This window comes from Somniosus microcephalus, chromosome 13, assembly GCF_052327205.1.
Source record: "Somniosus microcephalus isolate GS21.2 chromosome 13, FLI_Smic_1.0, whole genome shotgun sequence".
NCBI lineage: Eukaryota > Metazoa > Chordata > Chondrichthyes > Squaliformes > Somniosidae > Somniosus > Somniosus microcephalus.
In genome coordinates, this window is record NC_140999.1 from 31,266,061 (window position 1) to 31,284,306 (window position 18,246).

Consider the following 18,246-nt stretch of genomic DNA (forward strand, 5'->3'; position numbering starts at 1 on the left):
TATGTTGTCCCTTAGTAACATCATCCGGAGGCATGGGGCAAGTTTCGCTATGTACACCAATGATACCCACCCCTGACCCTTTAAACTCCACATGCTATCCATCACCAGGACCACTTATTTGCACCTCCTCAACAATGCCCGCTCCATCTCTCCATCACTGATTGATGCCTTTGTCATTTCCAGACTTGACTGCTCCAAAGCCCTCCTTACTGGCCTTCCAGTTTCCTCCATCCATAAACACCAACTTGTCCAAAACTGTGCTGCCTGTGTCTTAGTCAGGCCGAATTTGGAATACTGTGTCCCGTTTTGGTCTCCTCACATGGTGGGTGATATTGAGGCTTTGGAGAGGGTGCAGTGGAGGGCACTAGACTAATTCCCAGTCTAAAGGATCTTAGTTATCAAGATAGGCTAAAAGAGTTGGGACCCTACACTTTAGAGAAAAGTAGACTTAGGGGTGATCTGATTGAGGTTTATAAGATAATGAAGGGAATAGATTGTGTTCCAGTTGACAGTTTGTTTCAATTTAATAGGTTAGAGAGGACCAAGGGGGTCACAAATTTAAGTTGTATAAGGCTAGATCTCAGTTAGATGTCGGGAGGTGGTTCTTTTCCCAGAGAATAGTGGACCTCTGGAACAGGCTGCCGTCTCGTGCGGTGAATGCTGATTCTCTGAATTCCTTCGAGCGAGAGCTGGACCTGTTTCTGGCTGGGGCGGGGATCACCTCTTACAGAAGGTGGGTACTGCAGGGAATTCCGAGCCAGAGTGATCTCCTGGGCTAGTTTCGATCGCCTAGATGGGTCAGAGAGGAATTTCCCAGATTTATTCCCCCCAAATTGGCCTGGGTTTTTTATTTATTTTTGCCTCTCCCAGGAGATCACCTGGTTTTGGGTGGGTGGAGTTTTTATGTTGTGATACACAAGGTATCGCAATTGTGTGGGACAGGCTCGATGGACCAGAGGGTCTTTGCCTGTCTGTCATTGTTCGTATGTTCTGCATCAAGACCCACTTACCCATCACCCTCTTTCTTCCTAACTTTCACTGTCACCCCCCCCCTCCCCCGAAACCTTAAATTTAAATTCTCATCTATAAGTCCCTCCATGGATTTTCCCCACCTCCAGCCCTATAACCCCTCTCAAACACTATATTCCTGTGACTTTGGAGTTCTGTTAATTCCACCCCACTCCACCCCCCCACCACCACTTTGCCCCATCACTGATGGCAGAGTCTTCAGCTGCCTCAGTCCTATTCTCCCTTCTCTAATACTCGCCACCTCTCTCTCTGCCTTTAAAGATCTTCTCAAAATCCATTTCTTCAACTAGGCTTTGAATCACCCCTCCTAATCTCTCAAACTTGGCACAGCGCCCATTTTCTGTGAAAAGTTTTGGGATGTTTCATTACATTAAAAGGACTAAGCAAATTCAACCTGTTGTTACTGTAGCTTATTTGCATTTTCAGAAAACATTTCACAAATGCTCGCAGGAAGGACTTCTAACAAAACTAAAAATCATGGGAATCCAGAAATAACAAGAGTCTGAACAAGGGTTGTATTAAAAAAGGAAACAGAGTATTCTTGAGAGATACAATGGCAGACATTGGGATGGACATGTATTGAAGAGGATACAGAGTTAAAGGAGCCCCTAACCCTATCAAACTGATTAAAGTATTAAACGCTATAGACAAGATGAACCAAGAGCATGACCCCAAGATATGTAAGGCCAGTACAAGAGAGTGTAAATTTAAATTTGCCAAAAGTAAATCTTAGACAGATATTAGAAAAGATGTATTTACTCAAAGGGTGGTACATTTGGAATAATCTCCTAGGTAAGGGTTAATAGTATATTCTCATTGGTTTTCATTCAAGAACAATTCTGTTCAAAGATTTAGGACAAAAGTATTAAGGGAAAACAATGCCTAACGGAGTAAGATTGTACAACTTTTAACAAGACTGTACAGTCTCCCATTAGACCACCGACAAATTAAATATTTAGTTTTCTCTGCTTTGTTGCATTTGTAAATGGCTTGCATTTACAGCCAAAAGGGATCACAGTAGAAATAGAGTTTTGTGCATTTTCTATCCATTTCCTCATTACTCACTTCTGTGTTGCTGCAGAAACCACAGTCCTTAAAAATTGGCGAACAAGATGATCTAAAAAAAATTCTACATAAAAGCAGTGGTGCAGTTATAGCTGCTTGTTGCAGGTTTACTATTAGTTTATATGTTTACATCCATCAGACTGGATTGTGGCTTGCTAGATTGTGTATCATATGTTCTCCCTCCTCGCAGCCAGTTTCACACTGTGTCTTATTTTCTTTTCCATGGAAAAGAAACTCTGGCACAGTGTAAAAACAGAGTAAGGACTCGCTATCAACCCGCTTTACACCTGGCATTGACCAACTTCACCCACATGTGCTCACAAATGTAATACTATACTACACAACCTTTGAATATCTGGTTTGCAAATGATCAAAGATGGCAATAGAAACACACGTCTATGGCAATTTTTGTGACTACGGTGTCAAAATGTGATATTAATATAAAATTACTAATACGAGTATCGCAGATCTAAAATTTTCTCCAGATTTGCTGTACTGTAGATCTGCATATCTGCTGCCATGTTTCATTGCTACGGTGGCAGATTAAACTGTTCTACAGTGTTACAGTCCCACAGCTGTGCTTCTTCCCAAACATCCCTAATGATTTACCACATTCTGGAATATATCTATCCATATAATAATTTTGTGCCTTTACTGCCCATCTATCTGAATTCTCATCTAACATGATCATTGAAGACTCATGTCTAATCTTTCTAATTGGTTGTGTGTTTCTACTGTGACTAGTGTATAGAGTGTAATTTCTGATTAGTTATTCTTGTGACCTACACATTGTACCATTGTTTTCTGTGCCATACAGCTACTATGAGAGCTCTCTGCATCATAGTCATTATTAAAGTTAAACTGGTAGATTGTAACAGTGGTTACCACTTACATGAAGTGATTTGCTATCGTACATGAAGTGAGCCTTTGGCTTAGTGGTAAACATTCCCGCCTCCGAGTCAGAAGGTGAAAGTTTCGAGCCTCACTGCAGATAACCCTGGTGAGTGGAGACTAGAATAAGATCTCTAAATGCGGACATTCAGTGGGGTACTCACATCCAGACAGAGTGAGCACTGGCTCAGTGGTAGCATTACTGGCTCAGAGTCAGAGGGCTGGGTTCAGGTCCCACTCCAGACAGCCCTAGCGAGCGGAGACTGGAGTGCTGGCTCTAAATACTGAACTGACATCCAGTGGGGGTACTTGTATCTGATAGGTGTGGGTTCCCCCCTCCTCCCAGCGTAAAATGGTTGTTAGGGTTCTTTGGCCTTGGCTGCAGACCACCTAGGAAGTGGTACTCTGAAGATAAAAACTGTTAGGAAGGCAATGGTAACCACCTCAGCTACTCTTCCCTAGTAAGTGGCTCAGGAATCTCGAGAGACTCGAGTTAGGGGCTACAGTTGGACGGAACACAATGGACGGGTGGACCGGTTACATTTCATTACTATGTATAAATGTATAAAGTACATTCCAAAATGAATAAACCCCGAATAGTATCTGATGTCATGGCTTTCCTATTCACACAGTCTCCTCATCGCGCTCCCACTCTCTTCTCAGCACTTGGCCTGGCACGGCAGCATTCCACTGGCTCCCACTCCTGGGCTGACTCTACTTGCTGCCACCACACTGCTCACAATCTCCCTGCTACCTGCCCACCCCATGGTCCCAACCCCAGAGACCAGAAGCAACACTGCAGGTGATCCACCAGCAATAACAACATCCTTGCATGAGAATTCTGCATTCCAAGAAATGTGCTAATATTCTGAAATACAATACTCGCCTGTTTAGTACAAATAGGATTTATTTGCCATTATATATTTAAGTCAAAATGTTACATATCATTTAATATGCTGACTCAAAAGGAGATTTTGATTGATTCCTATATTGATTTGTTCCCAGCAATGGCTGGTGAGCAGAATATTAAGATCAAGGCTCTTATGTGATAAAGAGCAAAACATTCAAAAATATTGCAACTTCACAAAATGGAGTGAGCAACAAAACCCCCAAAGAAACAAGAGTAAAGTAAGGCTGTAATTTGTTAATAAAACATTCAGTACCATTGCCATATCTATTCAGTGTGTTGCCCTGCCCATCAAGGACAGACAGATTCAGTGACAGGTTTAGAAGAAATTCCTTTTTCCTGATGGAGGAAAATGCAGAAATGTCATGGGAGCAAGGGTGCCTGAGAAATGACCACTGTTCTAAGCTACCGCTGTCCATGGAGATGACAGGGTAGCCATTTGGAATAAACTGAGGCAATTCTAAAGTCCTGTCAGTGTCATCATTTCAAAACAGCATGACCTGACCAATTCCTTCATCGGATTTCCTTAGGGAAATTTCTTCTCCTCCCTGCATTTGTTTCGATGAATTTTTGTTTATCAAAAGTGAGGAATATTAGTGCTGGGAAATAGGACACCTTTCACATTTCAGGCACCCAGTATCAACTTTCAGTCAGGTACAGCACAACTAGAAGCAAAGTAAAGTTCCCTCCACTATGTCCCAACAATGTGCCTTAGCTCTAACTTCAGAGGAGCACCCCATACGACACCAGTGTGTCATTATCCATTCCCATCATCAGCATCCTCCAGCCTCTCTGAATGCGTGTGCCAATAACTGCTGACTTAGGGACAGTTTGTGCTTTGGATCGAACTGTCTAAATTAATTTCAAATAGGATCTTTATAGCCAACAGAGGGCCCATCAGTCTGGAATAAATTCAAACAACTTGCAAAAGTGAAAGGCCAGCATGCAACACAGTCCCCCAAGAATTTGTAACATTAAACACACTGCTAGTAAATTATTTGATTTTCCCTCTTGGAAGGGAGAACGAAGAAACCTAAACAGGCTAGTTTAGGTTTCCAATATATAACAAATACTCGGTCTGCCTGAGCAATGTTCTATCATGTTTCCAAATATGTAGCATCAGTAATAAAAAATATTAGTTTGAAATTTACTACACACTCTAACTTTTTGTTTGTTTTTGATATGGTTTAAAACACTGCTCCACGCACATTTTACAACCAAATTGTAACATAGAAAGCAAACTGAAAGCGAGAAAATACTATTTGGTGCATCAAACCTCTTCGTTCCAGAGACCAGGTACAATTCATCAAATCATAGGTCCTACCCCAAGTATTTAATATCACCAGGGGAAATTCCGTATAAAGACATACTGATCACCAAAGATAATTAGGCAAAACTTCAGAATATTTATCCATCTCCACATCTCTTATTTATTTAACTGTGGTGCTTCCCCCACCCCCACTGCATTCAACCCAGTTGCTAAATGCAAAACATTCATCATATCCCATGGAGTATTTGATGGTCAGAGTCTATACCTATCCATATCACTTCCAATACCTTTCCTAACCAGATATATACCCAGTTCCACTAGCTGCTTTTGCTGGGAGCCTATTCCACTGTGAGGAAAAACATTTTTTTCCCCACTCTCTAGGCTGGCTGAAGACTTACTGGGGATTAAATCCATTAGCACCAGAAACGAGTGCAATTGGTACAGCCCCCAGCAGTCCGCCGGTTAGGCCACTGTCGAGCCTGAGAAAATAGTCGGAGCTTGCACAGTGCAAACTCTGGCTACTTTAAACAAATTTTGCAAAAGGAGTCCGCCTAAAAAGAAAAAGCCCTGCCCAATTTAGAAGTGACCTTGGTGCATGCGCAAATAGGAGCGGGTCTTCGGGTCTTCCTACTGCTAAATTTGCCAGAATTGCGCTTGTTTTACGCCCGCAAAACAGCGCAATGATGTTGAATTTAGGCCCCATTCATTTTAAAGTTGTCGTCCTCAAGTTATGTGCTTACACATCAAATCATTGAATAGAATCTTAGAATGATACAGCACAGAAGGAAGCCATTCAATCCATCGTGCCTGTGCCGGCTCCTTGATAGAGCTAGCCAAGTAGTCCCACTCCCCCGCTCTTTCCCCAGAGCCCTGCGATTTTTTCCCCCTTCAAGTATTTATCTAATTCCCTTTTGAAAGTTATTATTGAATCTGTTTCCACCACCCTTTCAGGCAGTTCATTCCAGATCACAACAACTCGCTGTGTAAAAAATGTTTCCTCGTGTCGCCTCTGGTTCTTTAGTCAATTACCTTAAATCTGGGTCCTCTGGTTACCGGCCCTCTGCCACTGGAAACAGCTTCTCTTTATTTACTCGATCAAAACCATTCATGATTTTGAACACCTCTATCAAATCTCTTCTTAACCTTCTCTGCTCTAAGGAGAACAACAACAGCTTCTCCAGTCTCACCACATAACTGAAGTCCCTCCCCCCGCTCCCATTCTAGTAAATCTCCTCTGCACCCTCTCAAAGGCCTTGACATCCTTCCTAACATGTGGTGCCCAGAATTGAACACAATACTCCAGCTGAGGCCAACCACTGTTTGATAAAGGTTTAGTATAACTTTCTTGCTTTTGTACTCTAGGCCTCCATTAATAAAGCCAAGGATCCATTATGCTTTTTAAACAGCCTCCTCCACTTGTCCTGCCACCTTCAATGATTTGTGTACACACCCCCAGGTCTCTCTGTTCCTGCACCCCCTTTAAAATGGTACCATTTAGTTTATATTGATTCTCCTCATTCTTCCTACCAAAATGTATCACTTCACACTTCTCTGTGTTAAATTTCAACTGTCGTGTGTCTGCCCATTTCACCTGTCTAGTCCTCTTGAAGTCTGTAGAAGTCCTTCTACAATATTTCAGCATTTTAAAAGATCTGGAACATATCCTTCCCCTATTTTCTCTCCAATGAAAACAACCTTGAAGAAACAATAAAGTTTGATGTTTTCAAAGCAGAAATTTTATTCTGAAAAATTAAACCTTTTGTATACAATCACTTTTCTTTCTTTTAACTCTGTGAGTTTACTCATCAGCACCAGTTCTTTCAGGTTTTGACATCAAATACTGACCATGTCAACCTATACATTCTGGAATTGTGATTGGCTGGAATATTGGCATTTAAAGCTAGTTTCCTGTCAACTGAAATATATATTGTTTTAAGAAACTTGCTCCCACCTCCACAATGGCGAGTGGAAGCTAGAAGCTAGGTGAAACAAAGAAAAAAAAGCTAGTTAAAGGTTGAAACTTAATTTTGAGCAGAAAAATGTTAGAAAAGATATGACAGATGAGTCTAGGTTGAAAAAAGTAAAATTATAATCAAGAAAAAAATGGTCAGAGGGAAATAAAGGAGAATACGAAGAAGAGAAAAAGAAACGGCTCGAGGCCTGTGCCAAATTTGGTATTGGGCCTGCTTTGAACGGAAGAGGCGAGCTGTGGGCTCGTCAAACAGGGGCCTCACAAATTCCAGCTGGCACCACCACCGAGCCGGCCTGGAAGTAGATCTTGGGTGGGAGAGGGAGAAAGAGGCTGAACCAAAGGGACGAGCCTGGGCCGGCAGTAGGACCCCGATTTGCATAGTAAAGCAGCATTGCGTCCCCGTTTACAGGGTGATCTGAATATGGCATGAGGCAGGTCTTGGGCAGCAATGGGGCCGCCGAGGTACCCTTTCCAATTTTCAACTCTTGGCCGCCCATTTTTCAGGTGCAAAATGGGATGTCTGTGCGTTGAATATTGCCCTTCATTGTGTCTTAGTTAAAACCAGCTGCCTAGGGAGACAAAAAAATTCCCTGGGACTACTGGTACTCTTATAGTTAAAACAACCCACGTAAAACAGCATTTCAGTAGGTGAAGAGCAAAGTCATTTTAATCCGTGGTACTTGTTTAAAACTAATAATATGTAATATGCCATTAATTTCAAATGCCGTAATTGTGCAGTACTAATTAACCAACTGTCATTTTTTGTCTTTTTCATTTTTGTGAGTTTTTTTTTGAAGGGACTGGATCATTTTTTTCATGTTGATCTCCGTTGTCAGCATCAAGCACTGGCAGGTTAGATATATCGCCTCTAGCTGCGAAGTAAAGCTCTCTCTACTCTGCCCCAGCACTATGCCTGATCTCCAACCTGAAGATCTGGCTTCCTCTGTAAAGCTTTAAGGGGACTATATTAATGCAAGTTGTTGTTTTGCATTCTCAGCACCATCAGGCCACTTTGAGAAATTTTCGCTACTTATCAAAAGTATGAGCAGATTTATACTGTGGGCCTAAATCCACTAATAACTGCACTGAGACTGTACACACAGATAGTCACCTCACTCAGGGTAGGTTCATTGCTGGCCTACAGACTGCTCGTCCGATTTTCAATTAAATTAGTGGATTCAAATTTCTGATGCCCCAGGTGACTGATGGAAAGCGGGAACTTTGAATCTGCTTATTTCATTCCAAACATGTATAAGTGGGCAAACCAATTCTGGCAAACAAGCCCGCCTCAAGGTGAGTAGAGGTAGTCGCCTCAGAGATGACTGCATTTGCCTTGTTCAGGGTGGGCTGATTGCGGGGACTTGACAGCTGCTGGCCTGCCTGACTGTGTATTTGTTGTTAAAACAGTGGATTCAAACTTTTCATACTCCAGGAAGCTGCCCCATCAGTCACCACAGTTCCTCAGCGCACGGGAAGTTTGAATCTGTTCAGTTTAATGTATGTGCATTCTGTGACCACCCATCCCCACTCACATATATATGCAATATGCCTCAGACCTATTCCCTCAATGGTTTGTGTAAATTGGCAACTATGGCAGCCCACATGCATTCCACATTGAGTGCTCACAACCAGCAGATGAACCTATTGGATCCGTCTATGCAGGATTCAAATTTAGGTACTCGAGTTGAAAGGACAATATGTTGAGCCCATTCCACTATTTAATTAAAAATGATTAATAACAAAAACAAATGAACTAATTGTTTGCTCTCTCAACCAACCAATGTACGCATAACACAATCTTGTACTATTGTACTGCAAATAGATGTTACCTGGTCATTCACATTCTGTGCTACTGATATTACTACTGTAGCAAGGTGTCAGAAACTGTGGCCAGACAACATTCACATTCTTTCTGTATCTCTGTGTTTAAGAAATGTTGAGATAATATTCAAGATAACACCTATTTTAACTTAAACAACATTGTACACAAGACCTGACAAGATACTATTGGAAGAAAACGTCAATCCACTTAAATTCATGTTAGTAAACTCTTCCCCCAAAAACGAGCAATAGCAAAGCAATGTTTAGAGACCCAGGCCATTTGTGAAAACTAATTTTGTACCTAACACCTACTGTTGCCCATTCTAAATTATAGCGCAGACACCCACAAGCCACAGGCCTCAACTTCACTGTTTCGCACTGTTTTACATGCCTTTACACTATGACTACAACTAACACTACAGACCTGACTATAAAGATAGTTTCTCAAATCAATATGTTTTGATATGATGCACATATGAACATTGTTTCCTATTTTACTTCAGGCAATTTCTCAAGGCTCAGTGGTCCACTGGCAGTGAGTTTCTTCAAAGTTAACAAATGAAATATGGATATTAGCAGTAATATACATTTTTGCATGGTCTTCCAATATATTTTATGTAAAGGAATGGAAACGGGCAGGAACAGAAAAGGGTATCAGAATGGCAAAGAAGAGGAAGGAACAAGTGAAAGACGGATGAACAGATAATTAACAAAGACGCAAAGAAAGAAATGAAAAGCAAAGAAGTGGAGAGAAATAAGAAATGTCTCTTAAGGGCTGATATATTTAATGAAAGAATGAAGAAGTGACAAAGAAAATACTGCAAGGAAAGGAACATAGTAAGACTGAATAAGTAAATAAAGTATACTACCAAATGAGCATTCAGGTTCCGAATTATGTGTACATTATGCCAAACCCTTTCACTTTCGTTTCACCTTAAAACACAAGATGAAATGTCTTCTTGTTCTATATGGGAAGTTCCCTTTGTCTGTTATTATTAAAGAATGTTTATAATGCTTCTAGACCATGAAACTATTTAAATAATTAATAGGACAATAATGCAGCTTTGTTATCCGATACAGACTGTCTGGACTGATTAGCTACACTTGAACTGCTTTCAGATTACTGCAAGCTGCTCTCCCTCTTCAAAATAGATTTCACATTCCTGATTCTTAGAAAAAAATGCAGACAAACGAATTATAAATTTATGGCATCTTTAGAGATCTCTTTATTTACATCTTATGTTCCAGTCGTTATTGAGGTTTTTAATTTAGAAATCAATCCTTCTATTTCCTTGTAAGTCAATCGCTCTGAAGTATAACTTTACATAGCTGAAGTAAGGAAAGAGGAAGCCGAATCTGCAAAGTTTTTCAGGTGAAATTTACTACCTTGCTGCATTTATTAAACGACTCTTCAAGAGTATGCAAACTGAAATTTCTGGAAGGAGCAAGTGAAATGACAGTACCCGATTGCAGATAAAATCACCACTATACCTTGTCTCTGTTAAATAAAACAACTTCAGTATGCAACTAATAGAACCTTTCCCACCAGGTAATACATTCAACTAGAACATAAGTAAATATATAACTGCGTAAAAAGTGTTACTGTATGAATAAACACGATAAGGCGAAGGGTTCCCTTACTGAATTACATGACGATTATACACCTGAAACTTTAAAATCATTATAACTTTACTGAGAAAATAAATGTGATTAAATAACCTGCACCAGGGAGCAAATGGATTTTAGTGAAAACAGAGTTTACAAAGCAATAAGCAACTTTAACCTGCAGGATTTCCAAAAATGCACTAAATGTGCTCCTTACTGGAGAAGCTCGACACCTGCTAAAATACACAGCATTACTTGCTTTGCTCAAATTGATTCCCCCCCCCAAAAAAATTCCCTTACTTTATTACACTTCAGAATGATTGAATTATAATTTTGGAGGGTTTAAACAAAAAAAACTTGAGAAATAAATATGTAGCCTCCAATAAAAACAGTGGGAGGGGGGAGATTTGAAGGATTGGGGAATTCGCTCTGCGCTGCAGAAGTTCTTCCTATTTCAGAAACAATTTTGTAAAACTTGGTAGCAGCGGGTGGAAGTGTTCTGCACAGGACTGGGCAAAGTTGGAACGAGTCAAACGTGCGCTTTTCGGGACGCCAGTAGTTGTTTTTTTTGATGCGTGCCTTTTTAATCAGTAATCTGGATTCCTTTTGCAGGCACTGCCAGGAGGGCCAGGAGGGGAAATCAGGACTGGCGAACGGTCCCGACTCCTGACGGAAAGCATGCTGCAGAAATTGTCCCGCCATTTTTAACAGTAACCGCGTCCCCAGGAAAATACAATGCGGTTAATATGGAAAAGTGAGAGGGGGAGGAGGGAACCCATCCACCGCGATCAATAATCAATAATCGAATTTATTAATAAATCGCCTCACATACCTGAGTCAGGCAGAGCGGAGAATACATCATCCCGACCTGGAACCAAAGTCTCAGATCATCCAAAAGTTACTGGATCATCGTGACATCTCGCCTCAGCGTCTAAATCCCACCCCCAAAAAAATAATAATAATAAAAATATATCTATATATCTCTATATATATATATATAGAAGCGGATCTGATCAAGGAGTAACTGAAGGAAAGCGGCTCTGGAAAGCGGGCTTCATCTGTCAGCCGGTGAGAGGGACAGAGAGAGAGGGAGGGAGGGAAAGAGAGAGAGGAGAGGAATAAAGGAGAGCGATCCGGGAATGACGCGACCGTCCTGACCAAGCCCCAAACACATCTGACTTCAGGCAATTTCTGCCATTAGACCCAAATTTCAGCACCACTCGGAGCCCGCTGTCAGCCAATGGACCGAGGCCACTCAGAAACAGCCGGCGATGTAAATAAACCCAACTTCTTTTCCTCTTTTTTTTTGGTTTAACTCTTTGCTGCTTGCGATTGGTTTTTTTCCCCCGATAACCGTTCGCCAAAAGGCGCGTGGGGGCAGAATAAAAAAAAGTTAGCGCCGCTTTAAGAGCCGCGATTTAAAGGGAGACTTTCCCCCCCAGACGCAACGCAGCTCTCACAAGTCACTGCGTTCTGACACACACAACGGTACTCAGTGCTGGAGAGAAAAAAAGCTTCATTGCAATTTTGTTTCCCGCTGTTCTTTCTCACCCGTAAATGGTATTATAAAAATTCACAACAATTAAGTCCATGGACAAAATTATAAAAGCCAACATTCCCATACAGGGCCCGCTAATAGAGGATTGTTTTCTATCCGACACATTTTGCAGCAATGTTTCAATTATTATCCTTATAATTCTGCCGGAAGATATAGAACAGAAATATTGTTCTCCAGTTCCCCCCCCCCCCCCAAAAATGCCCCATGAGTGAAGTGAAATCCGCGAGCCCAAACACATTTTTCTCTGTCCTCTCAACTTTATGATAAAGTTCAAATCTTTAAACAGAATCAGTCAAATCAAAACTGCAAAAGTCGAAGTTAATTGTAAAGTAACGACAGTGCACAGGACTTTCTTGGAAGCTAGTGTACTGTTACATAAGGAAATGCGCTCTAAAACAGGCCGACAAAACAATTATTGCTTCCCGGCAGAAAAATAGCAATTTGCGTACGTACATGGTTCTCCTATTTAAAAGACGTGCCTTTAAATGTATCAGAATATAAATACAGTGAGACCTTGGCGTGGATAATTGTACAGTGATTTTAGCACTGCCATGATTTGTGTGCTTATTAAATGCTGGGTGTCAGTGGGGAAGGGTAGCCTAAAGCGCATAATAAAATTGATTGTTTACTCTGCCGAATAGTGCATTTCTTTTCACTAACCGACGTTATCAGCACAAACCATTCTGTGCACCAATAGACCAACGCAATGTGGCCACTTCACCGAGCTATTCCGACGCATTGTTTCCTTAGCAGATGAGAGCATGCTATTATGACTGCATAGTGAGCCACCAAAACGGAAGGCAAAGGGCACAGCATTTTATATCTGCCATATATATTCAAATAAAATCTGATCTCTTAAAAATTAAATGCTTTTTCTAACGACCTGGATTACAGGCATGTACTATTATCTCTCCTGGTCGTGATGCCAAGTGCAATCTGCATGTCGCTTCAGTAGGTCAGACAGCATTTTTGCCTCTAACAATTTAACCACAATATTCATCAGCTCAAGAATATATGTGAAGTTTGCATGGGCCTGCAGATGGATGGAATTTCAGAATAGTGAAAGTTATTTTAAACGCTGGTTTACACACGGTTTTATACATCACTGATTAAAATGCAGACGGACCGATATTCTCTGAAGTAAACTTTATAGATCAAACCACCTTCCACTTGGTACTTTTACACAAACATTACACTATACAATAACATACTGCAGAAACCCTTTCTTCTGTAAGTGTTTAATTTAAGAGTAATATTAAAGAAAGGGAACTAAGGATTCCTAAACAGCTAGCTAATTATTCAATATTTGCAGTTAACACGAATGCATTTCCGGCTGGTCACGGCGAATTTAAATAGCCAATCTATTTTCTGGGCCTATATATAGCATATTAAATATAAAACTAGAACAGTACTGCTTCAGTCTCCGAACTTTGTTAATGTGGGCTGGGAAATCTATTTTAAAACTACTGAAAGTCAAAAATCTATGCACCGAACTTTTCAAATTGGGGGTTTAAAAAAGATATTTAATGACACTTGGGAGATGACTGTGAGCTTTAGCAAAGGTGTACTGGGCATGTTTAGCAGGCCGAAAAAAGAAGTAATGTCCCTTTAAAAGGGAGGTGGATTAGAAACGCGTCCCAGCCTTGGTGGCAGCGTCTCGGTTCACGAGTCAAGTTCAAGCCGGCGGCTCCTCCGAGCTCCTCGGCCATTGCCGCTCCGATCACACACGCTTGAACTTGGGCTCGAAATGTACGTCGGCAATGCACACGTATACAGATCACGCACAAATTCATTTCAGCTGGCAAGCAAACTGCTCACAGATGGGAAATCTGCCAAGCTCAGCGCTTTTGCTTTCTGTCTGTCTCTCTCTCTCTCTCTCTCTCTTCCCCCTCCCCTTTAAAACACCACAAAATCTTGGCGCAAACCCGATCACACAAGCAACAGAGAGCGGCAACTGCAACACCCAGACAGACAGCAGAACCAACACACAACCCCGATCCGACCGGGCAGTGAAATAAATATACGTACCATTGCCATGCGAAAGTACGTAATCAACTTGCACTCGAAATAGAAGCGTGCCTAACGCTCCATTTGTATTCCTTTGCAATTCTCCTACTTCATCCAGAGAAATATTTGCCCTCGGTCTTGGCTCTGTGTTTTGTGTGTGTGTGTGTGTTTTGTTTTCTCTCTCTCTCGCTTCTTCTAACAAATCCGATGGAAAAGTGAAGGCAACCGGCGGGTCCTGATTGCCCAGGAGAAAGATGGGGGAGGGCTGCCTTGGCCGCTTTAGTGATGAGTTGATGGCGTAGTATAAAAATATTACAGAAGTAAAGCGAGCGAGCGAGGCGTGCTGTTTATTTCCGCAATGGCTTATTTGCATAGGAAAATCACTTCATTACTATACGCTCTGAGCTTTTTTTTTTGCACACAACCATCGCTGCAGAGAGGAGATTGTGTGCATCGCTTTATATTTTTCTTTTTGCCAGCGAAATAAAACAGAGCGTCGTTATTCAACCACGCCTGTACACCGAGCAATCTTTAGTTAAATTCGAGGTTGGAGCAATGCTGCAAAGTATCTAAGGGAGGAGCACGTGGTGCTGGACGGCGCGATGTGGCGATGCCTGCAGGCTGAAGCTTTGGGAAACGGGATTTTTCAACATTAAAAAAAAAATCAAGATCACGCAAATAAATAGTTCCCATTCTCTAATGACTAAAGGACAAATATGCTGTAATACCACAAATAGTCGTTTCTCAACTAAAACAACTTTTCTTTTGAAGGAGAAACAAATTAAACGATTGGGCTAATATCGCTTCTTAAAAATCAAGCTGATTTTTAAAAAAAAGAATCAACGTAGTTACATCAGTAAAGAGGGCAATATTTATTTTAAAATAGGAAAAATAAACTTTTACATGTAGTCCAGCCTACGGTGTCTCGCAACAAGAGTTAATCATAAGAACTGCTCTATAACTACACAGGAAATACACCTTTAATTTATAGACTTGAAATCGCGATCACGCCGAAAAATGTAGAATAAAAGTGGGAATGATGTGACGATCAGGAGCTTTTCCATCATATATTGCTAGGTAATTTCGTTTTGCAATTTTTGGGGAGTGAATTGGCTGCTTAAAGTCTTTTAAAAACACGAATCGATCTCGAATTGGAGGGGAAAGTTCATTTAAAGTAGTGTTGTCACAGAAGCAATTTCATTGTTTCCAAAAATATACCAACTCCATGTCTTTCCATAGGAGGAGGCCATTCAGCCCCTCCAGTCTGTTCTGTCATTTAATTAGATCATGGCTGATCTGTACCTCAACTCCATTTACGCGCCTCTGTCCCATATCCTTCGATACCCTTACATATCAAAAAAACTATTGATTTCAGTCTTGACATTTTTAATTGACCCAGCATTCAGCGCCTTTTGGGGGAGAGTTCCAGATTTCAAATACCCTTTGTGTGAAAAAGTGCTTCCTGATTTCACTCCTAAATGACCTACCTCTAATTTTAAGATTGTGTCCTCTTGTTTTGGATTTCCCTATCAGAGGAAATAGTTTCTCTGTATCTACTTTATCATTTTAAATATCTCGATTAGATCACCCCCTCAACCATAATGACTGTCCCTGGGAAACTTTGTAGCAAGTGTGTCTCATCAACCTCCCAGGACATACAGCAATACAATTCATTTCATTGTAAAATGAGTTATTGATAAAACATTAACACGCAAATTTCACGCTTAAAATGAGAGGACTGGCAACTGTAACAGTTAAGAATTGATCAGACCGAAATCACAATGGCAGATGCATAATCAATTGATGTCTAGAAAATGGAACTTAATAGAGAATAATTTTCTCTGCTTAATGTCATCGACTGACTGAATATTACAATGCTTTATATACTTTTCAGGAAACTTACACATTTTTTAGAGTGAATTAGAAAGCGAGTTTACATCTCAGAAGCGCCCGGTTTCTATGGGACAGATGGCAGCTTGTTCCAGGCAAAGTTAAACCGATTGAAAAATGTTACCTGCACCTGTTCCCAGCAGAGGTAATATCTACTGGAGCTCCTCGAACACTGAACTTTTATCAGACACTGACAACGCTTCAATGGTGGTAATTAACATTCACATACAGAGTGAGACCAGTAACTCTTTTCAGTTACTACTTTAGTGCAGAAGAACTCGAATGCCAGGCCAGATTGAGAGAAAAGCAAGTATTTGGCCGTAGATAAAAACAAATAGAATAAAATGCAGATCTGTTCTTGAATTGTAATTTGTTTTGAAATTTCTGACGTAAACCTTTCAATTGCACTACAACCAGAGTATAACCAACTGACAAGCAACAACAGTTCGGGTGAATGGTCCACACCTGAAATGTTAACTCGTCTGTTCTCACCACAGATGCCGCCTGACCTGCTGTGTGTTTCCAACGTCTTCTGTTTGCGGGAATTTCCAGTGTTAGATGTCTGGTTTTTAGTATCTTTTAGAAATGGCATCCAATTAATTCCATGTTATTTTTTTTCCTGAATTAAAGCTACGTTTACCATTCAATGTTTGCAGGTTGCAACTAAAACTAACATCAAACAACTTCTTGTTCCACTGACTAGGATGGCACTGACATAACGGAATTGCGGAACCCCGAAGCGAGCCTTAATGCCATCTTGCTGTTTAGTGCAGATATTGTACAGCATTAACTTTCCGTGTGCGATACCCAAACTAGGATATATAAAAAAAAACCTCACCACTGAATCCACACTTTCTAATTGAGTCAAAAAAATAACTGAGCAATGACAACTGATTTTGAAGTCAATGAGACGAAAGTGGTTTGTTACCAGAAAACTGTGACTGCAAACATTGGGGGGGGGGGGGGATACATTGAATTGATTTTTTTTGGACCCTACGTTTATAAAATCGGGGTTGCCCTGATATTAAATTTAACAAAGTGACGAAACAACTTTTGAAAGAACTTAATTTAAAAGATGAAAATGGGTGACTTGGTCATTGCAAATACACCTGTCAGTTGCTCCGCGCACACTCGGCCTGGAACAGGCCGGTGATGTCAGGTATTTCCTTGGGTTTGGAGTTCACTTTCTAGCATTCTGTAGGCTACGATGGTCTATGATGCAACGCCGTTATTATACATTTTGTTTCTATTTCTGCGGATATACTATACTGCAAGTTATGCAACATATGTATTGATTTATAAATCGCTATTCTATCCAAATAGATAACTAATCGTGACAAATAACATAAACAAGTCAAATCTGTTGTGATGCAGTCCAAAATATGAAATCGAATAAAGCAATTGTGGAAATATATATATTTCGTTTCTTCCTGCGTTAATACATAGGACATGACTCCCCAAGAATAATTGGGACTTGAAAATTGTAATATATCACCCTGAAATATATCGTGTAAGGTCCTGCAAATCACAAGTGCCTCATACTGGGCGACAGTTATTTCAGGGTAGCGGTGCTAATTATTAAACTACATTGTTTCTGAATGGGAAAGGCTGCATTTCATTTTGCATATCTCACACCCACAGGCAATCAAAAAAAAAGTTGGAAACAATTTAGATACTGCTTTTCTCCATTCTGCAATGAACTCCTGTCGAGGACTTGTACAGGTCGATTTTAAAATGGATTGCAAAAAACGTTTCCTACAACTTAAGATAAATCTATGGGGAAGTCTCACAAGGAGATTACTAACATTCGAAACGATACAAATAAGACAGTCGCTAGGAAATTGCTTGGCACCACCTAGAGCAGCCATTATGTTATTTTATTGGATTTCAATGTAGCCCAAGGAGAGGCTCTGAAAAAAACATAGTAATGGGGTCAGCGAAAATACAGGAGCCGCACGGTTTCCTAACAACTCATGAAGTGATCAAATATTATACGTGTCGAGAAGGATACTTGATAACTTCGAAGTTCCGCAATGTTACACGGGATCAGGTTACAGCCGTGTTGGAGAAGGCGCATACATTTCAATTGTTGAACTCAGTAAATGTTTTAACAAATGTTTGTAACTAACTTGTTTACAAAGAGAATAGTTGGGGGGGGGGGGGGGTGGTGGCGGGGGAGATCCAGCGGCACAAGTTTTCAGGCAACGATATACAAAATATCCCTGGGGAGA

General features: G+C 40.8%; 1 protein-coding gene and 1 long non-coding RNA gene across 5 annotated transcripts in view; one reads left to right on the top strand and one right to left on the bottom strand.

Annotated features, from left to right (window-relative positions):
- Window positions 1-14,688, bottom strand: part of nfic (nuclear factor I/C) — a 482,744-nt gene extending 468,056 nt beyond the window's left edge. For 2 of the 4 annotated variants that reach the window (XM_086004725.1, XM_086004724.1), the window contains exons 1-2: window positions 14,147-14,686; window positions 11,393-11,491 (exon numbers count right to left, since the gene is read on the bottom strand). In XM_086004725.1, the coding sequence (XP_085860851.1) occupies window positions 11,393-11,422 (30 nt within the window). In that variant the 5' untranslated portion in view covers window positions 11,423-11,491; window positions 14,147-14,686. Of the gene's footprint in view, window positions 1-11,392; window positions 11,492-14,146 lie in introns of all 4 variants that reach the window. The other 2 variants (XR_015080544.1, XR_015080545.1) reach the window with 2 other exon arrangements.
- On the top strand, window positions 13,842-17,429 carry LOC147108186 (uncharacterized). Its single transcript, XR_015080546.1, has 2 exons — window positions 13,842-14,161; window positions 16,020-17,429. It is a non-coding gene; the product is annotated as an uncharacterized LOC147108186 (long non-coding RNA).
- The last annotated feature ends 817 nt before the right edge of the window (window positions 17,430-18,246 follow it).